The sequence below is a fragment of the Pelecanus crispus genome, chromosome 17, assembly GCF_030463565.1.
Source record: "Pelecanus crispus isolate bPelCri1 chromosome 17, bPelCri1.pri, whole genome shotgun sequence".
Lineage (NCBI taxonomy): Eukaryota > Metazoa > Chordata > Aves > Pelecaniformes > Pelecanidae > Pelecanus > Pelecanus crispus.
The window spans coordinates 3463791-3486491 of NC_134659.1; the positions used below are offsets into that span (position 1 = coordinate 3463791).

The 22701-nt window shown below is 58.1% G+C and overlaps 2 protein-coding genes across 2 annotated transcripts; both read left to right on the top strand.

Moving 5' to 3' along the window:
• Positions 1–3015: 3015 nt before the first annotated feature.
• On the top strand, positions 3016–4806 carry CDKN1A (cyclin dependent kinase inhibitor 1A). The gene is made up of 2 exons (XM_009484105.2): positions 3016–3753; positions 4278–4806. Exons 1-2 carry the CDS (start codon positions 3351–3353, stop codon positions 4325–4327), a joined length of 453 nt encoding a protein of 150 aa, XP_009482380.1. The 5' UTR covers positions 3016–3350; the 3' UTR covers positions 4328–4806.
• A 5143-nt stretch (positions 4807–9949) lies between these two features.
• Positions 9950–21994, top strand: RAB44 (RAB44, member RAS oncogene family). Its single transcript, XM_009482188.2, has 16 exons — positions 9950–10159; positions 10243–10357; positions 10630–10801; positions 11119–11262; positions 11628–11718; positions 11841–11936; positions 12270–12457; positions 12852–12900; positions 13216–13310; positions 13843–14237; positions 17931–18521; positions 19011–19092; positions 19439–19553; positions 20425–20526; positions 21367–21443; positions 21899–21994. Exons 1-16 carry the CDS (start codon positions 9950–9952, stop codon positions 21984–21986), a joined length of 2610 nt encoding a protein of 869 aa, XP_009480463.2. The 3' UTR covers positions 21987–21994.
• The last annotated feature ends 707 nt before the right edge of the window (positions 21995–22701 follow it).

A 22701-nucleotide genomic window follows, 5' to 3' on the forward strand; every position in this document is an offset into this window, starting at 1 on the left:
GCAGATCCTTCCCAAAACGCTTTTCTCCGGCCACGGCTGGGTGCCGGGGGGGTTCAGCTGGCGGAGCGGAGCCAGGGCCCTGGGAGAAAATCCGGCAGGAGAGGCCAGGGGCGGCCTGCGCTGCCCAGGATGGGGTCGGGCAGTGTCTGGGGACCCCGGGAGCATCACCCCGGTGTGGCTCTGAGGTGGGCACCCTGAGGGAAGAGAGGGTCGCCCCTTCCTTAATCTGTTATCCCCCTTTCCCACTGGAATCCTCTGCGCCTCTGCAGGAGAGCCTGGGTGGGATGTGGAACACCCCCCCTCCAGCCAGCTAAAGCGTGGCTGTCGAAAGTCTCTGCGTCCCCTGATGCAGGGTCCCTGCACCCCCCTGATGGGGAGGGTCCCTGCTTCCCCCGTTGGAGTGGTCCCTGCACCCCCCTAGGAAGGGGGTCCCTGTCCCCCCAATGCAGTGTCCCTGCATCCCCTATGGGAGGGGGGGTCCCTGTATCCCCTGATGTGGGGTCCCTGCACCCCCCTGATCGGGAAGGTCCCTGCTTCCCGCGTTGGAGTGGTCCCTGCACCCCCTGATGGGGGGTCCCCGCGTCCCCTATGGGAGGGGGGGTCCCTGCACCCCCCTAGGAAGGGGGTCCCTGCCCCCCCTGATGCGGGGTCCCTGCATCTGCTATGGGAGGGGGGGGTCCCTGCACCCCCCTAGGAAGGGGGTCCCTGTCCCCCCTGATGGGGGGGTCCCTGCATCCCCTATGGGAGGGGGGCTCCCGGCACCCGGTGACCGGGGGTCCCGGCGGGCCCCGCTGCGCACTCCCGGCAATGGGGACCGGGATGGCGGGGGGGGGGGCACACACAGAGCACCGGGACGGCTGCCCCGGGGGCCGGGCGGGTCCCGGGGCGGGGCGGGGGCGGGAGGGAAATCCCGGGCGACGCGGTGAGCAGCGGCGAGGCCCCGCCCCGCCCGGTATAAAGCGGGGCGCGACGCGCCGGGCACCGGCCGCCGGCAGACGCGACGTGACGGTGAGTGCGGCGGCGGGGCGGCCCCGCGGGGGCTGCCGGCAGCCCCGGCCCTTCGCTGCCCGGGGTGGGGGGTGGCAGCGGGGCGGGGGTCGCCGGTGCCCGGCTGGGGGGAGCGGGCGGCGCTCGGCGCCGGTGGCCGCGTCCCCAGCGCGGCGGGAGGGGGTGGGGGGAGCGGGGCCGCTGCCGGGGGGCGGCCCGGCCCGGGGGGGTGGGCGGTGCGGAGCCCCCGGAGACCCCGGGCGGGCGCGGAGCCCCGGGCCGGGCAGCGCTCGCCCCCCGGCGGCAGCGGGGCGCGGTGCGGGGCGCGGTGCGGGGCGCGGCCGGGCGGCCCCGCCGCGGAGCATCCCTGCGTGTCCCTCGTCCCGCGGGGGCGGCCGCTCGGCCATTGGGATGCGGACCCCCCCCCCCCCCCCCCCAGGGCTCCGGCATAGCCCCCCGCGGCTGGTGAGCCCCACGGGCTCATCGGTGTCATGAGCGGGGCGTTCTCTGCGCCGCCCCCCCCCCCCCCCCCCCCCCCGGGGCAGGCACTTGGCGCGGGGTCCCAGCGGCCGCCGGCCCCGTCCGCCCCCGGGGGTGGGTGCTCCCGGCCCCTCCCGCTCCCCAGGCCTTCTCCCGACTGGTGTAACTGGTCCTGGGTGTCGCAGGTGCCTGTGGGGCTGGCGAGGGTGCGTGTGTCCCCGGGAGCACCTTCGCCTCCCGGCCCGGCTGGGTGAGGCTCCAGTGCGCCCGCATCTCCCCTGCGCCCCAGTTTTGGGGCTCCCAAGGTGGGTTGCGGGAAGCCTGGCAGCTCCTGCTTTGGGGAGGCCGCTGGAAGCGGCGCCAGCGCCCGGGGAGGGGACGGTGACCCCCGTCCTTCCCTATTTGGCGGCTCCAGCAACCTGCAGTCATGAGTCGGGGCCAAGCTGGTGTCTCGAGGTGCGGGGCTGCGGGGGGGCTCCGGGGCCGTGGCCCCAGGATGGGGAGATGGGTGCCTGACACAGGCGGGGAGGGCCGGAGGTGCCCGGTCAGGGTGTCCAAACACGTCTGCTGCCTGCTACCTGCCAGGGCTTGCCTGGACATGCTGGGGCTTGCCTCGCAATGAGGTCACCCTGTTTATGTGCTCTGCCTGCCAGGAGATAGGAAGTTGGATTTCTATTTTTACTCGGGGATGCTCGGGCTGGGCTGGGAGCGAAGCTCGCGTTGGGTCGGGGTGGCCCCACCAGCCCCGGGCTGGAGGCTCTGCAGCCGCCCGCTGGCACGCCGTGCGGGTGGCAAGCCTGCTAATGCGGCGTGGGCAATCCGGAGGGGCTGGCGGTGCTGAATTTGGGCAGAAATCTTCCCTGCAGGAGGCTGAGCACCCCATCCCCGAGGATGTTTGAGGGTGTGGGGGGTACAAGCCTGGAGGTCTGTTGTGGCCCTGACTTTGGGGTCCCAGAGTGGGTGGGAAATGACAAAGCTGTCTTGCATGCAGGGATTTTATTTCTGTGACTCTTTTTTTTCTTTAAAGCAGATCCAATGCGCACAGCTATCTAAGCAGGGTCAAGCCTTAGTTCCAAAACCTGTCAAATCCCAGAGCGTTGTTTGCTTTTGCTCTGATAACGAGGTTCCTCATAACTGCGGGCGGCGTGAGGGATCCATTAGCCCCACGCACATGTAAGGGGGGAGGACTGCTTGGAAGGAAAGGCTTTGCCACTTACTGTGAAGGTCAAGGCTTTTGGCACTGACTGGGAGGAAGAAGAAAAAAAAAAAAACAAACCAAAAACCAAACAAACAGGGTCTTGTCTGTGGTTACCCAACAGCTTCTTGCAGATAAGGGGTAGTTAACAAAGTGGTCAAGCTTGTGGCATGTTCTTGCAGTTGCTTAAAAGTCTTCCTTACCACTGGGCCTGGGTTCTTGAGATGAAGAAACTGGCCAGAAAAACATCCTGTTGCTTCATTTGCCCATGCACCGACTTGCCTTGTGCCTGCGTGGAAGTGGGAATGCAGCGGGGCTGTGGAGGGAGCCGGTGGCAGCATCGAGGTGCCAGATGCTCTGCCCCAGCAGGGCTTTACCTGCTGGAGGAGGAATGGAGAACATCAACACTTGCACCTTCCCCATCCTTCTGCGTCACACTAGGCTGTGTTTGACCTCAGTCACGCTCAAGCCTCTGCCCAAGACACCACTAAAATCCCAAAACTGAGTCCAAGATGAGCGCTGGCAGATGGAGGTCCCCTCTGGGCTGCCTCGCTGCAGAGCCTGACCCAGCTTGTCCCACCTTGGCTACAGCCTGCTTTGCCCTGCTAGCAAACGTACCAGTCCTTGGGCTTGCTCGTGGCTTGTCCAACGGCCAGTAACTCGCGCTGCTTTCCTTCCAGCCACCACGATGCCCCTGTCTCAGAGCAGGGCCGGGCGGATGCCATGCAGCAGCAAGGTGTGCAGGAACCTCTTTGGCCCTGTGGACCATGACCAGCTCCAGAATGACTTTGAGGACCTATTGAGGCAACACCTGGAAGAAGCTCAGCAGCGCTGGAACTTCAACTTTGAGACGGAGACTCCCTTGGAAGGGCACTTCAAGTGGGAGAGGGTCTTTCTGGCTGAGCAGCCACCCCAGGAGGTCCACAGCCTGGCCAAGGTCGCTGGCAGTGAGAGCAGGAGCTCCTTGGTCCACAAGGTCCCCTCCAAGGACCCTCTTGGCAGGATTTGCCCCGAGGGATCTCAGCAGAGCTCAGGGGTTTACAGGGCTGGTTCCCCACAGAGCTTGAAACGGGGGCAGACCACCATCAAAGGTGAGTGCTGGAGGCTTGGTGGCATTGCCGGTGTCATGGCTTTCCTGGTAGGGACAGATGGAGGGGACTTGGATGCAAGAGCCCTGCCTGGCTCCTGGGCATGGGGAGGGGACCACCCTCCATGCATCTCTCCCGGAAGAGCAGAGCCCATCTTCCAAGGGGAAAAGACTGCAGACTGGGTGCCTTCTGGTTGCTGGGAGTTAGGCAGGTGGCTCACATCGGGCTTGTGGGTCTTATAGCTGAAGATGCCCCAAAATAGTTCATGACCCTCAGTTCCCATGGCCTGAGCCTGTCCTCTAAGACCAAGGGCTGGGGTGGAAGTGCAGGTGAGACCAAACAGAAGAGAATGGTGGAGACCTACAGGCTCTTCTCTCCAGGAATGCATGGCTTTGGGTGGGTGGCTCTAAAACAGAGTCCACCTGGGCTGGGTTTTGGGGTACTTCCCTGGGGACACCTCCCTCTTCCTGCCCCACTGCTCCTGATGGGCTGGAGGCACTTTCCAACCCTCTCTTTCTACCTTCCAGACTTCTACAGCTCCAAGCGGAGGATCGTCCCTGACAAGCCCAAGCTGTGACCTGGTGGTGATGGGCTCCTCTGCCATTGGGGACAGCTGCCGATGCTGATGTGCCCTGGGGGTGTCTGTGGCTCTCTTCCCCCACCCTGTACTGTGTAAGCTGTCTGTATGAAGCAATGTAGAGTCTGTAGTTCCGTATTTATGAGTAGCTCTGGGGTCCTGAGGGACCTTTGCTGTGTGCAATGTATAGGAGTAGCCCATGTTGAGGCTTGTAGCCCCACGGAGGGGGACTGAAACGGGCCTGGTGGGACTAAGACACTGCCCTGCCTGCGGAGAAGAAAGCGTGCATCTTCTGCCCTGTGTTGGTGGGGCCAAGCATTGTCCTTGCACTGTCCTACTGTCCAGCTGTGGTCCTTCCCCTGCTTGATGGCTGGCCATGGAGGACACTTGCGTCCCAGCCACCTGGTGACACCAGATATCCTTAAGAAAGGGTCACTGGTATGGATCGTGGAGCCCTGGGACAGCCTGATCCTGAGGACACCCTGATCCTGAGGACACCCTGTTTGCTGGCACATGGTGGTGGCCCTCTTCCCAGCAGGATGGACCCAGCAGTGGCAAGCCCTTGTCCATGCATGGAAGCAGAGTGACACGGGGGCTGCTCCTTCCCACGGCTGCTTGGGAGAGGAAACACTGTTCCCTGGACAGCCCTTCCTTCGGGTGCTGTCACCTCTCGGATGGGCTGCAGATGGTGACAAACCCACTGGAGGTCCCCGGTGCTGAGCTCATTGTGGGACCAATGCTGCCTGGGAGGCTTTGGGGTCCCCTGGACTCTGCTGACCCAAACGCCCACTTTCTGACCTTGCTGTTGGCTTGTTGAGTGGTGCTGTTTGCCCTCCTCTTCTTGCCTCCTTCAACACTGACACCAGGCTGGGGAGCTGCCCACTGTGGCCATGTTGGACAGCTCTAGGATGGAAGGAGTCCTGCTCACCAGCAAGGATGACACCGGAAGATGAAATGGTAGCTTTTTTCCCCTGAACTTTTTCTTCTTTGGGGCTGGGAGGAGAGAGGACCCTCACTTGACTCTGCAGAGCGAGGGGTTTCAGTCACCTCTGGGACCAAGGGATGTTCTGGAGCGAAGGTTGTGCAGTCCCAGCGCTGAAGGATGAGTCCCTGCTCTTGAAGGACTCAACACTGTCAGGTCTCAGCACTTTCATGGGGTTCATCTCCTGCTCTGCTGGATTTGGACTCGGGAAACTGGTGCAAGATGGTCCCAGGCAGAAAAGGGATGGGGTTGACCTCCCGCCTTGCACCGCGACGCACTTTGCTGTCAGTGAAGCTGGCAAGCTCCCAGCACTAAATGTTTATTTATATTAAAAAAAAAATGCTATTAAGTCTGTGTCGGGGGGGGAGGGGAAATACCTGTTTGTCTCTAAATGTTAACTCTGAATAAACACTTGTCTTGTGTAAGGGAATTGGTGTCCCTGGCTTAATGGAAATAATTGTGCTGGGAGCAGGGTCTGGCTGTGGGGAGGGGGATGCAGAGGCTCTGGGGCTTGGGGGTGCAGCCCTGAGCTGGGAGCAGGGACAGCTGCAGCACAACCCCAGCTGTGCAAAGGGGCTGTCACAGGCCCTGGTGACTCCTCTGCAGCATGAAACAGCAAAGCAGGGGGGACGAGGAGCTGTGCAAGGGCTGGGAGGGGCCAAACCTCCCCACAAGCCCTGGGCTTAACTCCGCTCCCTTGGGACGGCTGCCTGTGCCGCGGTCCTAGGCGCAGGATTGGTGCTGTGGCGTGTGCAGGGTCTCGCTGTGGGACCTCTGTGTGAACGTAGGCTCCTCCGCTGCCCGCATCATTCCCCCTTCCCCGCTGTGACCCCAGTCCCCCACTCCTACCCCCCAGTGCGCTATCTTGATGGCATGTGGCCATTAGCCATGGGCAAGCTGCTCATGTCCCCACTCCTCCTTTACAGGGGGCCCAGGTGCCCAGGCCAAGGAGGGTGACCCATGTTGTGGGACAGGGACATATAAGAACATACAGCAGCGAGTCCCAGGTGGGACTGGAGCTGCTGGGTGCCAGGGCTGCGATCCCCTGGGAGTCAGGGATGCCTCCACCATCGGCTGCTTCCTCCGAGGGCTGTGCAAGGCTTGTATGTGGACTGAGCTCAAGTTATGGTTAATGTGATAAATGACCTGATTTGCAGAGGATCCAGGTGAAAATGAAGTTTTGATGGTAACAACCTTGTTGTGTCATCATTCAGCTGAGGATCCCTAAAGTGTCTGCCTGTCCCCATAGTACTGGGTGACACCCACGCATGCCGATGGCCCTTGAAATGCTTGCAGAGTGCAATCACGCAGCCTTTTAGCTGCTGCTGAGTCAAGCCCTACAGATTTAGCCCTTTTAATCTTTCCCCTTATGTCAGTCCTTCCAGCCCCCTTGGCTGCTGCCAGCTGCTCCCCTCTGCTGTCACCTCCTGTTTGTCAGGAGCGGTGCTGATGGAGGAAGCAAGAAATAAATCAGCAAATACTTCCTCGTCCCTGTTTGTGGGGCTCCGAGGGCAGCCAGGGTCTGTTTCAGCTGTGCGAGAGGGAGCTTGGCACCCGGGCTTGAGGTTTGCACCCTCCTGGGAGACCCCAGCCCTGCACCACCTCTTCCAGGCAGGGGAAGACTGTGTCCCCTCAGCTTTGAGGACACAAAATGGTGATGGGCTTCCAGCAGCTGAGAAATGGATGCAAACCTTGCACTTTCAGCCCAGGTTGTGTTTTGCTGCTCTCTCCCATCCCAGCCTGACCTCAGCACGGAGTGAGGATGCCAGGGTTCAAACTCCCACGATGGCTGAGCGGGGCTGGGAGGAGGGTTGGGCACTTCCCCTCCTTTCCCCACTGTATTCAATCCCATTCCACCAAGCCCTGCCCAGCATCTCCTCGGGGCTGGAAAGGGCCATTGGTGCTGCGGGGCTTGATCGTACCCTCGAGGGGCTTGATCGTACCCTCCCGTGGCTGGTGCTAACCCCGGTGCAGGCTGCTGGCAAGGCTCTGCAGCTGGGCTCTTGCTGGACAGAGGGCATGAATCACTAAGCTCTCCCAGGGATATTTACGGTTTCCCCCCAAAAAGCACCCTCAAGGAAAGCAAAGCCAAAAATTCAGCTTTCTCCGTGCAGCAGCAAACAGCCACGGGGGTTGCGAGATGCAGTGACAGCTGAGCTCAGAGGTGGTTTTTTGCAAGCTGAGCACCCCAGCCTGGCCGTGGGGTTGCTTTAATCTGGGGTAACAAGCACCAGCTTTGCTCAGGGAGCAGAGAAGAAACAGCTGAGCCCTCCATTGGCCTACAAAAGCCCAGGTGGAGCAGTTGCACCTGAGCTGGCTGCTGCTTCGTTAGGTTAAACGCAAACGAGCAGGGCTGGGCTGTGACTGGGTGGGTGTGATGGGGCAGGGCACCTGTGCGGCCGGTTCCCAGCGAGTGATTTAACACCACAGACTGGGAGAGATGGGCAGGGCACACAGCTCCTGCCCTGGGAGCATGGGCTCAGACCCATGCTGTGAGCTAGTGGGTGTTAATTCTGGTTGTAGCCCAGAGATAATAGTTAGTGTTTCCCCTTGCTTGGGATCTCTTCCCATGTTGCAGTTAAAGTGGAGCAAAAATGCACAGGGGCCGTCTAATTCCCCTGTCCCCTTGCAGACCAGAGCAGATGCAGATCATGGGCAGTCACTGGGTTTGTTCATGGCTTTAAAGCTCAGTTAATAATTCAGGCAGGAGCCTTGGAAAAAATCAGTGTGAGCAGCGCAGCAGGGGAGATCGCCAAATCCTGGGATCAAAGAGCCTCCGCAGGGGTGGGTTGCAGGTTTGTTGTCTTTGGAGGGTGTTCTAATCTGTGGGTTATATGTAGTCTTGTAGTTTGGGTTAGTTGGGCTCTTAAAATAATGTTTAGTGTTTCTCTGATGCTTTTTCCCTGCCCCAAATGCCTTCCAGCCTTGGCCGGACCATTGCAAACAAGGAAAGAATGGGGATTTCTGCTGCGGTTCCCGATGACACCAGCGGTGCCCGTGCTTTGCGAACTGGGGGATTTGGGGGGGACGGTGACCCCACGGATGGGCCCTTCCCGCACCCCGCTTGCAATGCAGCAAACAGGAAACGTGTGAGCACCAGCAGTTGAGTGTAAGCCGAAAACGGAAAGCTGCCTTGAGTAAGAGAGAAAATGAGAGCTCAGGCGCAGGGCAGGTCAAACGCCTTCGGCGTGGGACCAGCATCCCTCCTGGCCCGGGGTGCCTCGCTGCCCTGTGCACCCCAAAACTGAAGATCCCTCTCGGTAGGTGGGAAAGGTAAGCTTTGCTGCTCCGGGGACAGCTCGTGCATCACCTTAAAAAATAGAAAAGTGAGGAAAATAAGTGTTTTTTCTCGCTGTTGGTGGGCTAGGGGGGCTTTTTCTTGCTGCCTGTGGGGGGACAGTGGCTGGCGACCCTTTTCTGATGGCTGGGAGCAGCGTGGGGTGTTTGGGGGGAGGCAAGTTGCTGGGTGTCGGTGATGCCGGGGGGGGCCCTGCTCAGCTGGGACGGGGGGGTGCGTGGTTCCCATCCCAGCCCCCCTGCTTGCTCTGCGCCTCTGTTGTGCGGTGGGCTCAGCTCGCCCCTGGGGCTGGGGCAGGTAACTGGGGGCTTCCCCTTGCCCTTAACAACCCCACCTGCCCCCCGGAGCTCCCAATTTTGCTGTCCTAGAGCCTGGGACCACCATAAAGGCACCTGGTTTCTGCTCCCCCCACCCTGCTGTCCTGTGGGACTCCAGCAACTCCACAAGACCCTCTTGCTTTAAGGGGAAGGGGATGTTTTGGGGGACTATTCCTGCATTTCTGGTGCACCCCAGGATTTAGCAGAATTGGGGCAGAGGGCTGGAGCAGCCGGGGGTCTCCCCGGGCTGGGAGAGGGAAGCCGGGCTGAAGCTGGCTCGAGCATGGCCCTGGCTCTGCGTCATTGTTGCCTGTGGCTTCCTTCACTCGGTTTTTCAGCTCTGCCATGCAGACAACAACCCCTCCCGGGGATGGCACAGTGGCTGTCGGTGACACTGCCACCCACCCAGGATGGGGAGAGGGGAGCAGGGGGGTCCCACAAGCCGGGGCGAGCACGCAGGCGTGATGAAAACCTCCCCGAGGTCTCGCACAGCTCTTCCCGGAGGTGACTCACGGCTGTGAAAGCCGGGGGAGGAATTTTAAAAGCTGCTGCTGAGCTCCGAGAAAGCAGGTGGAACCACCACGTTTTGTTCAGACCTCCAGCATCGCCTTGGCTTGCCCTTTGCTGGTGTCACCTCCCGGCTGTGTCACCTCCTGGGTGGCCCTCAAGCCCCGGCGGTGCCAGTGCATCCTCCATAGCCAGGGTGGAGCATGGGGAGATTCGGGATGGGTGCTTGGCCAGTGGCAGGAGAAGCCGCTTGCCTGGTGGGTGCTGGGCTCATGGACGGTAGGGATGGCCATCGCTCGCTGCGGGTCGAGGCTCCGTTTGCGCTGTGCAATCGGAGATAAGAGCCTCTCTTCCTGTTTGCAAACCCGGGGGCCATTTACACCAGCCAAAATTAATTTCCAGCTCAGTCCTGCTCCGCCATCTCCCACCGTGCTACAGTAAAGGTCTCCGGCAAGGAGAGAGCCAGCCGAGGCTCAGCACCCGCCAGTTTCCCCCTCGACAGGACGGAGCCGGGAGCCATGGCCGAGCGCCGGGCGGCCGCCAAGGGCCGGCGCATGGGCTCCAGCCGGCGCAAGCAGCTGCGCGAGGCCTCCGGAGAGGCGCTGGCAGCAGCCCCCGGCCCCAACGAGGAGCTGCCGTGGGCATCCGAAATAGCGCAGAGGGTGCAGGACTTCTTCAGAGAGCGGGACAAGGACCGGGCAGGGTTTGTCACCCGCTCGGACATGCAGGTAAGGGATGGGGACATCTTCTCCAGGGCAGCTGGAGACTGGATGATGGGCAAGTTTTTCCCCCTGATTTGCGTTGTTGTTAGAAATTGCAGGAGGAAGATTTCCCGTGCAGCACGGAGGAGCTGGAGCTCATCTTCGATGGGCTGGATGCTGCCGGCACTGGGCGGTTGAGCACCGAGGAGTTCACTGCTGGGCTCTGTAAGTGCCGGTGCTGCTTCCAAGCAGCCCGGGCTGATCCTGGACACTGCTCCGGTGCTTTCCCAGGGGGGAACCTGAAATGGTCCCCTTGCTGGGTGGCACATGATGGCACAAAAAGTGTCCCCATGCCTGGGTCTCAGCCCATGGCTTGCCTGGTGAGGGGTCGTATTTTGCCGAAGCAGCTCGTTGAAGCCATGGGGTGGGAAGAGTCAGGGTTTGGGCTCTGCTGTCGCCCCGGCCGGGCACTGAGGGTTTGGGGTATCTGTCGGCAGCACAGTTCCTGAGGTCCCAAAAAGCTGCCAGGGACCACCGCCGGCGGAAAACAGCATCCCGGAGGGTCCGCTTGGTCCTCCCCAGCCCGGCGTTGGAGGGGGTGGACAGCGAGGAGCGGAGACACTTTGCCACCTTCATGGACCAGCTGGGCACAGACAACATCTCTTCAGAGTAAGCCGCCCTGTTTAGCACCCATGGGTGTCCTGCAGGATGGGTGCAGGAGCTGCCCTAGGCAGAAAGGCTTGGGGCAGGGCAGGGTATTCCCCTCATTGGGTCCCCATGCAGGCAGCGAGCCCAGAAATGGGTTGGGGGTGTCTTTGCCCCAAGCGCAGGAGCAGGGGACAGGATCACGGTCACCCCAATGGTCATCTGTCCCCCAGGACCACGCGTCCTGAACGGCGTGAGCTAAATGACCCAGGATCCCATAGCTGGCCTGACTTTGGGGGTTCTGGGGGGATGCTCACCACAAAACACCCCTCTCCCTGCAGACAGGAGATCTGGCAGCTCTGGGTGAAGCTCCGGCAGGATGAACCCCACCTCCTGGGCAACCTGGAGGACTTTCTTGCCAAGATGAGGCACCGAATCCAAGAAGCCAGGAGCAAGAAGGAGGCTTTGGAGGTGACTCTGAACAAGTGAGTCACCAGGGCAGCAGAGAGGGACGGGGTGGGAAGGATGGGGACAGGGAAGGGGCCCTCTGCTCACCCCAGCTGTGGAGACACACCCAAGGAGGGAGAAACCTGGGTGCTTTCAGCATCTCCATCAGTGGCTGGAGCAGAGGTTTCACTGGGAGCCGAAGTTTGGGGTCGGGCTCCCTCTACAGTCACGCACAGGATGGCAAAAGTGCCGGACCCAGACTGCTGGACACATCCTTGTTGGGTGAACGCCTCTGGGCAAACCCGGCTGCAGCCTGCAGGTCCTGTGGGCAACGTGGGGTCCCAGGGACCTGCATCCACTGCAGCAGGGTCTGACCACCCTCTGGCCTTGCTGTCCCTGGCAGGCATGTGGCTGAGCACGACAAGGAGGTGCAGCAGCTCTGCGAGGCCCTGGAGCAGAAGGTCCAGCAGGAGCAGCAGCGGCTGGAGCAGGAGGTGGATCACCAGCTGCTTCTCTCCCGTTGCTACCCACCCTGGGAGGGGACCCAGCACCCCCAACCCCCTGTGGCAGCTCCCAGATGGGCGAGTGGGTGCAAACATCCTTGTTGCCATCCCAGAGCGTGGCCCGGAGCCACCAGCATGGTGTGGAGCTGCAGCAAGCACTGGATGCCAGCGAGAGGGAGGTGCAGCGCTTGGTCATGGCACAGATGGAGGTGAGCTGGCCCCAGCCCCTGCTCCCTCACCGTGCACGTGGGGTCTCTGGGCTGTGCCTGTAGCAGTAACATGGTGTTGTACACCTGATCTCAGTCTGTCCCCACCAGCCCTTGATGCAGATTGTCACACAGGACCTCCATCGCCTCTCCTTTGCCACCCCCATCCCCATGCTCCCCTCTGTCCCCAGAGCATCTAAGTTGAATTTCCCACTCTCCACCCTCAGGGGGAAAAATTCAGCCCCAGGTCTAGAGGAGATGGTTATCCATCATTCTTTGGCATGGGTCTCATGGGGGTCCTGGTGGGGTGTGAGTGTCCTGGTTGCCATCTCGCAGCTGGAGACGCGGTGCCGCAGCCTCCGCAGCATGCAGCAAGCCACCAGAACCGAAAACAGGCAGCTGGAGGAGAGCAACCGGGTGCTGGAGGACCACCTGCAGCACCTCCACCAACAGCTCCAGCAGACCCGTGAGCGCCTGCAGACTGCAAGGGCCACGATGGCTCGGGAGCATGCGGAGGAGCCCAGGTGAGTAGCTGAGTGACCGGCACCTCCCTCTGCCACCTACGTGGTTTTCTACTGGGGGTTGCAGTGGATTGGGAATGAGTTTGATGGGTCTCAGCCATCACGGTGCTGCAGTGGTCTCCACGGTGCAGATTAATGGCGGTTTGGCATGAAAAGCATCAGAAAAAAAGCCAGGACTGTCAGCACCATGCACTGAGCATGTCACTGTAGGGCAGTGCCAGTGGAGGTGGAGATGTCCCTCACCCAGAAGGACCCAGGACTGGTCCAAGGGTTGTGGGTTTTGCTGTTCTGCTCCAGCCCATCGCTGCCTCTGGGGCTGGGGACAACCCTGGGGCAGGGATGGACATGGTGAAAAGGGTGCAATTGCTATTTTGACCCCTGTGCTCTGTGTTTGCAGGGACAGAGCAGTGACAGAGCCACCTGGTGAGATGCCCCTGTCCCCACAGGTACTTCAGCTGGGTACGCAGGGATGGGATGGGATGTCTGCGCTCCAGGGCCTTGCACCATTCGGTTTGGGACTGCTGGGGAGCCCAAGAGCACGGGGTGCTTCCGCAGCAGAGGCCGTGCCTCTCCTAAAAGCTTTCTCAAACCGGGTCGGCATGGTGGCAGATGTTTGGGAGGGGAGGGGGTCAGTTCTGATATCCCCAAGATTTTGGGTGGGTATGTCTGGACACCTGCCGGAGAGCTCAGCATCATTTCATGTGGACATGCTTCCTCTCCAAGCGTTTTTCTTTCTTTTCTTCCCACCCTGTTTACTGCAGATGAGTCTGGAGAAGAGCGAGGAGTACCACTCCAAGATGTGGATCAGGCTGGGGTCCCAGAGCAACGAGCCCAAAGCCAAGAGCACCCACCAAGTGTAAGGGGTCCTGGGCAACAGCTGCAGCTTCAGCTCGTGCCCTTGACATCTGCGAGCCGGTGCCAAGCACCCAAGTCCTCCACCTTCCCCAGGCAAAACACGATATTTAGTCCTTTTAATGCTCCTTTCCCACCCACTCATCTCTCATCCCAGAGATCAGATCTCCTACCCCAGCTCGTTGCCCTGCATCAGTCCCTTGGCGCAGGCGCTGGCTGTATCTGGCCGAGAGTTGTCTTTTCATCTCCGATAATGTGAACACGGAGCCTGGGAAGAGGCACGCTTGCTTGCCAGGCAGGATATGGTCCCGGGTCTGGCTCCCTGGGTGTGCATCCCCCTTTCCCCTGTTCCCATCACTGCGTGTGTGAACCTCCGGTACACCTGGAGGGTAAATACAATTGGGTTTGGGGAGGGGTGGGGTGAGGTGGTGGAGGAGAGACCCCCCGATACCAGCTCAAGTGGATGGGAGGGAGCTGCAGCCCGACCCAGGGGCTGGGCTGACACCCCCTCTCCCCCCATTTTCTGCCCTTTTCAGAGTTTGGGAGAGGCTGCCAGCAGAAATAAGCATTTTGGGAACCCCACCAAGAGCAAGCTCCATGGAAGAGGATGCCTTCCCAGAATTTCTGAAAGAGGAATGCTTTTCTGACCAAAGCTCTTTGCTAAGAGAGATGAATGATGCAATAGCGGCTCTGAGCAAACAGCTGAAGCCACAGGCACTGGGTGCACCCCCTGCACCCGCAGACGCTGCCCATCACCCCTGGGATGATGTTGAGCCCCAAATGGGGCCGGAGGCAGCTGCAGCCCATGGCACAACCCCCGGGGTCCTGCGAGAGACCCTCCCTGGCCATGCTGGTCATGAGCTGTTTGAAGGAGACCTGAAAGAGGGATCAGCCACAGCTGAGCTTCACGCTCCAGACATGACACAGACTGGTGCGTCCGTGGGAGCCGGGCACCGCAGAGCTCAGGAGCCGGGGGCAGAGCAGGGAGAGAGCCCAGAGGAGGCGCGGAGGATGTTATTCCTGCAAGGAAAGGGTGCTGGTGTGAAGGAGCTGATGCTAAAGGCGGCTGAGCATCCGCAAGGAGCTCTGGGAGAGAGCACAGAGGCAGGAGAGCAGGCGTTCATGGAGGTGGAGGGAGAAGGATGGAAGCAGGAAAAAACAGGTTGGGAAAAGGCACAGCTCCTGGGAGAAGCTGAGGAAGCGGCATTAAACCAGGGAGGAAATCTGGACGCAGGTCTGGGGCAACCTGAGGCTGGGAAGGCAGGTCTAGCAGCGCGATGGCAGCTTGCCACAGATGAGCTTGGCCCGGCTGCGGCTCCGGAAGAGTGTGTGCAACCCGTGGGCGCAGGGCTAGGGGAAGAGGCTGAGCCACCATCGGGGGTCTCTGAGAAACTTGAAATAAAGCCTGGAGAGCGTCTGGAGCCAGAGCCACCATCCTGGGGTGAGGTGCAAATGGGAGCAGCCCAGGGGGACGGTGTCCTCCCCGAGGTGACAGTGACTCCTGACCCCAGGACGCTGGAGGAAGAGCACGTCGGTGCAGAGGTCCAGTCCTGGGGAGAGACCTTAGATGCCGACGTGTGGCCAGGCCCAGCTCAGCATGGAGGGAGCAGCGGAGCCGGGGCCGAGGAAGGGGAGGTGGAGGTAACGCAGCCCAGGGAGGCAGAGCCGCAGCCGCAGGGTGAGTCTGCGAGGGGAGACACGGCGTGGGGAGGGAGCACGGGTGCAGAGGTGCTGCCGCCACCCACCAACGTGCAGGAAGGCGGAGCGGGAACAGATGTGCAACCGCTGGAGGCCCAGAGCAGTGATGCCAACGTGCAGCTGCTTGCACAGGTGGAGGCAGCTCTGCAGCCCCTGAGTGAGGCTGGCTCCCTGGGGACAGAGCAAGGAGGGAGGGTGGCTCCAGGTGTGCAACCACTGGAGGAGGGTGATAAACCAGAGTTAGGGCTGGAGGAAGAAATGGGTGCTCCTGTGGTACATGGTGAGGGTCCTTCCCCAGCAGAAACACCTGCGGGGAGCCAAGACCTGTGTGGACTGTTACAAGTTAAGGCTCAGGCACTGGAACTGGTGGAGGCAGAGGATGCCCAGGCAGGCACACAGCTGCATGTGGGTTCCAGCCCAGAAACGCTGCAGGGAGGGGAGGGTCGTGCAGCCATGGAGCTCGGGGAGGAAGCTGAGGATGGGGCACAAGGGCAGGGTGAGCGTGAGATGTCACCTCAGCCTGGGCTTCTCTCCCACAGCGTGGCCATCAGGCAGGGAGAGGGGGCTGCTGCAGATGTGCAGCCATGGGAGGAGGCTGAAATCCTGGATGTGCTGGAGGACCAGAGCAGCGATGCCAATGTGCATCTGCTTGCAGAGGAGGACAAGCTCAAACTGGCCCCAGAGAGGAACACTGAGACAGATCTGCAGCTCTCGAGTGAGGTCAGCTCCCCTGGGACAGAGCAGGGTGTGAGCATGGCTCCAGATGTGCAGCCCCTGGATCAGGTCGATAGACAAGAGCTAGTGGAATTGCAGGCAGAGGATGCCCAGGCAGGCACACAGCTGCATGAGGGTGCCAGCCCAGAAATGCCCCAGGGAGGGGAGGGTTGTGCAGCCATGGAGCTCGGGGAGGAGGCTGAGGATGGGGCACAAGGGCAGGGTGAGCATGAAATGTCACCTCAGCCTGGGCTTCTCTCCCATGGTATGGCCATCAGGCAGGGAGAGGGGGCTGCTGCAGATGTGCAGCCATGGGAGGAGGCTGAAATCCTGGATGTGCTGGAGGACCAGAGCAGCGATGCCAATGTGCATCTGCTTGCAGAGGAGGACAAGCTCAGACTGGTCCTGGGAGGGAGCATGGAGGCAGATCTGCAGCTCTCGAGTGAGGTCAGCTCCCCTGGGACAGAGCAGGGAGGGAGCGTGGCTCCAGATGTGCAGCCCCAGGGTCAGGTTGATAAATTAGAATTAGTGGAAATGGTGGAGACAGAGGACTCCTGGCTAGACACACAGCTGCATGGGGGTTCCAGCCCAGAAACGCCACAGGGAGGGGAGGGTCGTGCAGCCATGGAGCTCGGGGAGGAGGCTGAGGATGGGGCACAAGGGCAGGGTGAGCGTGAGATGTCACCTCAGCCTGGGCTTCTCTCCCACAGCGTGGCCATCAGGCAGGGAGAGGGGGCTGCTGCAGATGTGCAGCCATGGGAGGAGGCTGAAATCCTGGATGTGCTGGAGGACCAGAGCAGCGATGCCAATGTGCAGGTGCTTGCAGAGGAGGACAAGCTCAAACTGGCCCCAGAGGGGAACACTGAGACAGATCTGCAGCTCTCGAGTGAGGTCAGCTCCCTGGATACTGAGCAGGGTGTGAGCATGGCTCCAGATGTGCAGCCCCTGGATCAGGTCGATAGACAAGAGCTAGTGGAATTGCAGGCAGAGGATGCCCAGGCAGGCACACAGCTGCATGAGGGTGCCAGCCCAGAAATGCCCCAGGGAGGGGAGGGTTGTGCAGCCATGGAGCTCGGGGAGGAGGCTGAGGATGGGGCACAAGGGCAGGGTGAGCATGAAATGTCACCTCAGCCTGGGCTTCTCTCCCATGGTATGGCCATCAGGCAGGGAGAGGGGGCTGCTGCAGATGTGCAGCCATGGGAGGAGGCTGAAATCCTGGATGTGCTGGAGGACCAGAGCAGCGATGCCAATGTGCATCTGCTTGCAGAGGAGGACAAGCTCAAACTGGCCCTAGAGGGGAACACTGAGACAGATCTGCAGCTCTCGAGTGAGGTCAGCTCCCTGGATACTGAGCAGGGAGGGAGCGTGGCTCTAGTGAAAACGGAAGCAGAGGATGCCCAGGCAGACACACAGCTGCATGAGGGTTCCAGCCCAGAAACACCCCAGGGAGGGGAGGGTCATGCAGCCATGGAGCTCGTGGAGGAGGCTGAGGATGGGGCACAAGGGCAGGGTGAGCAAGAGCTGCCACCTGAGCCTGGGCTTGATCCACAGGGAGCAGGAGTCAGGCAGGGAGAGGGGGCTGCTGCAGATGTGCAGCCATGGGAGGAGGCTGGAAGCCTGGTCATGCTGGAGGACTGGAGCGCTGGTGCAAGCATGCAGCCATTTACAGAGGCAGAGGAGCTTAAATCAACCTTGGGAGGGAGCAGAGAGGCAGATCTGTCACCCCTGGGCGCAGCTGGTATGCGGGAAGGGGAGCAGAGCCAGACTCCTGGCTTGGAGGCAGGTCTGTGGGCAGCTCACGCCGCAGACCTGTGGGAGTGGGCTGCTGGTGCACGTGTGTCCCCTCCAGCTGAGGCTGCTTTACATCCTGAGCGTGCCGCTGCTGCCGAGGGTCCTGGTCTGGAAGCAATGGTGGGAGCACTCACTGGTCCAGTTGGGCAGATCCTGGAGGATACCCAGACACTGGAAATACCTCGGGGACAGAGGGCTGATGCAGAGGAGAAGCCTTTGGATGGAGCTCAAGGCCTGGAAGTGGTACATGGAGAGAGGCTGGAGACAGGGGTGAGGATTTTAGTTGAAACCCAGAGTCTAGGCATAAAGCAGGGCCATGATGACAATGCATCTGTGCTGGCCCCCCCGGTCTCCGAGGTGACATTGCAAATCAGCACACTAAAGCTGGAAACGATGATGCAGGAGGATGTTCTCGTTCCAGATGTGCAGCGGCTAGGTGCTTTGGGACAGGAAGCCCAAACTGAGCTTCAGGAGCAGGTCTCAGCACAGACAGATAAGGTGAGACTTCACGCTGCTTCCCAACAGCTGGAGGAGAAGCCGCCACACATGATGGAAACGGAGCGGGTAGCTGCTGGACCTGCCAAGCCTCCAAAACAAGAGGTGCCACCAGTGTCAACCCATCACACAAGGGTCCAACAGGATGAAGATGCTGGGAACAATCAGTCGGGGATGGTCCTCAGAGACAGCTCACTGGGGGATGCAGCCAACGGCAGCATGCAGCCTCAAAGGCAGCTCTTGGGAGAACAGGGCGAAAACCTCAATGTTGGTCAACAGGAGAAGCAGCAAGAGGTTGGGTGGAAAATGAGCCAGGATGGCAAGCCCAGCCCAGGAGAGCCAGGGGCCATGACTGCAGATGGGGCAGGAGCTGTCCCAAGGGGTTCTTCTGAAGCCTCCCTGGACCCAGACCACATCTACAACGTGCTGTTCATTGGGGACTCGCACGTGGGCAAAACATCATTCCTGTACCGGTTGCATGCCAACGCCTTCAACCCGCACCTCAACGCCACAATAGGTAGGTCTCCTCCAGCTCCTGTCCAGCACAGCTCTGCACCTGCTTGGGTCACCTTCACAATTCTCCACCCCACAAGCTGCTGGTGATCGCTTACATGCATGTTACAGCTCACGCCAAGCATGCTGTACAACCTGCCACCAAGGACCAAGTAGGATGACCAACTTCACGCTCCTGGATGCTCAAAAGCAGGCAATGCAGGTCCTCCTTGCCCTCTCAAGGGCACCAATACCAATGGCCCTAGTGCTTTTCTCTCTGCTTTGCCTTTCAGCTCTATTTTCCTCTCTTAAGCAACCTGGTTTTATTCATCATGAAATTAGAGACCTTCCCAAAAATCCAGCCATTAAAGATCTAAAAGCCAGAGGTTCCCTTGGGACCAGCCCCTTTCAGCTGCAACCTTAGACCACACCTGCACCATATGCCTTCTCCATCCATCCTCTGTTGCAGGGGTGAAATCTACAGTATCAAAATATCCCTTTTTGTGTCTCCTAGGACTGGATTATTGGTTCAAAAATGTTGTCGTGGACAACAAGCACTTTTCTCTCCGCCTTTGGGACTCAGCTGGTCAAGAAAGGTAAGGTGCTGTGCCCTCTGCTTAAGGAGAGCAACCTGTGGGTGGCTTTTTTTTTTTTCTGGTAGTTTAGTGGAAATGAATGTTCTTGGCTTTGCTAAGCAAAGGAGGGATTGTTTAGGAAGGGACTTTGTACGGTGTGTGATCTGATAAAGAATAATAAAGGAAGTAATTAAGATAAAAATAAGCACTCAGGCTGTTTGTACAGCCTCTGTGATCAGGGCAGGAGCAAAATCTGAGTTTTGCCTTTTTTGTAGACGTGCATTTCCAGCTTTCCCACTGGGATTTCAGATAGCTTCTAGGCAAAACCTCCTTAGACCTTATCTGTGACCATTTAAAATGTACACAGGTACCACAGCATCACCAAGCAGTTCTTCCGGAAGGCAGACGGGGTCGTGCTGATGTATGATATCACATCGGAGTATTCCTTCTCAGACGTGCAGTATTGGCTGAGCTGCATCCAGGTGGGAGAAGTAGGAAAACCTCGTTCTGTCCCCAAAGTCTGGGAACTGGCAGTGACTCAGAGATCAGCATTTCCCCACCTGACCTAAGCCCACCGGTTAGGGGTGGACGTCTGGGGGTGACCAAGCCCTTTGTAAAGGGCATTCTGCTTTGCTTTGGTTAGAAAATAAGTGTTCTGCGAGAACTTAAATTCAGATGCTGACAACTTTCCCATTTTTGCAGTGTTTCCTGGGGTAATTTGTTGATAGCACCATTATGATAATGATCAACTTTTTTAAAATTAAAAACTGGTGCAGAGGAATGGAAAATGTTGAAAGTGGTTTTGATAACACCTTTCATAGAATCGTGGAATGCTTTGGGTTGGAAGGGACCTTTAGAGATCATCTAGCCCAACCCCCCTGCAGTGAGCAGGGACTTTTAAATCAAGAATAGTCCACTTTGAGCCCTGGGAAATGGGAGGTAACTCGTGTCTTATTAAAAACTTCTTGTCAGAGATTTCCAGTCAAGTACAAAGTCAGTGTTTAAAAACGCTGGAAGAAAATAGGATGTTGCCTTGCTCAGTGCCTGTACATCTCAGCCAGAGCATCTTCTGGAGGGTTCCTGAAGTTGAACGCAAAGTGAATTCACTACAAGGGTAACTCTTCCAGTGTTCTGCCCTGTTAATAGACCAAGACAGATGACTTAAGAGGGGAAAAAAAAAAAAATCCCTTTCTTAAATGCTGTTAAACTTGTTTAATAATTTAAGGTTTTGTTATCAGCCCAAATCCATGGGCATCCTTCATGGTGCTCCAGGGTGTGTCTAGACAGCATGGCTGGCTGTGATCCAAGGGAGATTCAGATGTGCTCCTGATCCTCCCCTCTTTAATTGCCCAGGAAGGAGCAGAAGATGGAGTCACTATTCTGCTTCTCGGGAACAAAACGGACTGCGCTGCAGAGAGACAGGTCCCTACAAAGGAGGGGGAACGCTTGGCCAAGGTAGGTGCACGGCCCTGCTGAAGCGTGCTGTCCACCCGAGTTAGGCAAGGACAGCTCGGGATGGATGCTGCCAGCCGGGGGACCTGGAGAAAGGTGGAAGCCCTTACCTTACCTTTTGTGCGTCGGTACACAGCAAAGTGATCTCTGAACCCATCTTTCACCCTTCCCTGCCTTGCTTTCCCTTTGCCATTTTCATTTTGACTCAGCACTGCCCCAGTAAAACAGTTTATGGGACTAGATCTATAAATTAAAACATTTGCAGTCCTACTTATCTTTCCTGTAAAGTGTCACATATCTTCCCAGCAAAATGTAAATAACTAAACCACCAAGCCCTATCCTGTTTTATAGATACTGAAATGCTTAAAGTACGATTAATCTTTTCAAGCGTAGATGGCTAATAAAAATTACGCGAGAAGCAGCTCACCTTTACTGACTTAATTTCAAAGTTTATGGGATTTGGGCTGGTATCCATTGACCAGTTTTACAAATGGAGACAGCAGGACAAGGGATTAAATGCTTCCCCCCCAAACCAGTCACTGGCAGGCACAAAAGACCGGGAAACATCTAGTTACATCTCCGTATTCGCTCCACTAACCAGAGGGCATCACGTCTCGTTCTGTCTGCAGTGTCAGCTTTTTTTTAATACTAAATGTTGGTGTTGTAGCTACCAGAAAAGCTGGATTTCACCCTCACATGCCAGTAAATAAGTTATTGAGTTATTTGTTTCCTTAAGTCCTTCTGTTTCCCCTTGACCGTGACCGTCCCTTGGCTATTTACTCCCATATTAAGCTATTCCAATGCAAGAATGTTACGTTGCTATTTGGGCTCTGTGTCTTCCAGAAGCATCAGCTCATGTTTTACGAATGCAGCGCTGCCTCGGGCCACAATGTCTCCGAAGCCATGGTCAGCTTAATCAGGTGAGGCATGTGCTTGGATTTTGCCAGCTGTCCTGAGTTTAATGGGCTCCCTCCCTGCTTTTTTGACTCCAAATGCCGGTGTGTTACTGTCAATGGAGTTTCCATGTGCCCATATGTCAGGGAAAACTCGGGGCAGCATGCACACTGCTGGGATGAGCCGGAGAGAAGTGCTGTAAGATGTCTCCTGACTATCTAGCATTGCAAGGAGATTAATAAAACCCTTCTCAGGATGCTGCTGATTTCTCCCTGGGTTGACTGAAATCAATTCTGTCCGTGATTTGATTGAGGTTGGTGTTTTTAGCAGAGTCCATGGTTCTCAAATCATGCCAAGCTGAAAGGCTCCTAACTCCTTTCAGCCATGCTGAGCCTCCTTTACTGATGCTTGTCAAGACAAACAGCACAGAAATACAAAATATGGGGGAAATACCCAGCTAATTTGCTTCCTTTTCTCCCAGGTCACTCAAAGTTCGTGAAGATGAATTGAAAAATAAGGCAGAAGAGGTACCAAAGCCACCTCAGAAGAAAAAGGCCTGCTGCTGGTGATGGACAAACACCCCCCACCACCACCTTGTGATCTGAAACTGCAGTGACAGCCAGAAAAGCATAAAAATAACCCTCAGGCACCATCTCTGCTCCCTGTGCGTCTGCCTTGCCCGATTTCCCTCGGATGCTGAAAGCAAAAGCCGCTGCGGAGGAGCTGGCTGTCACCCGGCCCCTTCCCCGCTCATCTCCTGCCATTATCCCAGAGCACACGAGCACTGCAAAATACTTGTTAGGAAACCTTATCCCTTTCTTTTGGAGACAAAAAAACAGGCTAAGGAAAGAGGCAGGAAGGGGACCCAGCTGGGTCTGAGATGCTGGAATGATACTGGAAGCAGCAGGGAGCAAACCTGAGTCTTGGGGTAGAAGAAATGAATACCCAGAGTCACCTGAAGGCCAGCGTATGAAACAAGGAGATCTAGGGCCGTTGGTGCCGCTGTGCAGCGGTGACTTTTGCTCTGGCTTTGCAATCAGATCGGATTTGATCTGGAACAATGAAATATGCAATATATCCTAAAAGCACTTTGTAAGTCTCTTCAGTTAGGCAAGGTAAAGCTAGTTTTTTTTTCTCCTTCCTGGTTTATCATACCAGTGAGCTGTAATGGGTCTTGACAGAAAACTAATAAAAGCTTTGCTCAAAATAAATTCAAAAGCCCCAAGAGCACATCCAGGATAACAGAAAGAGCACTGGGTGGTGGGATATATGATCAGATAAATG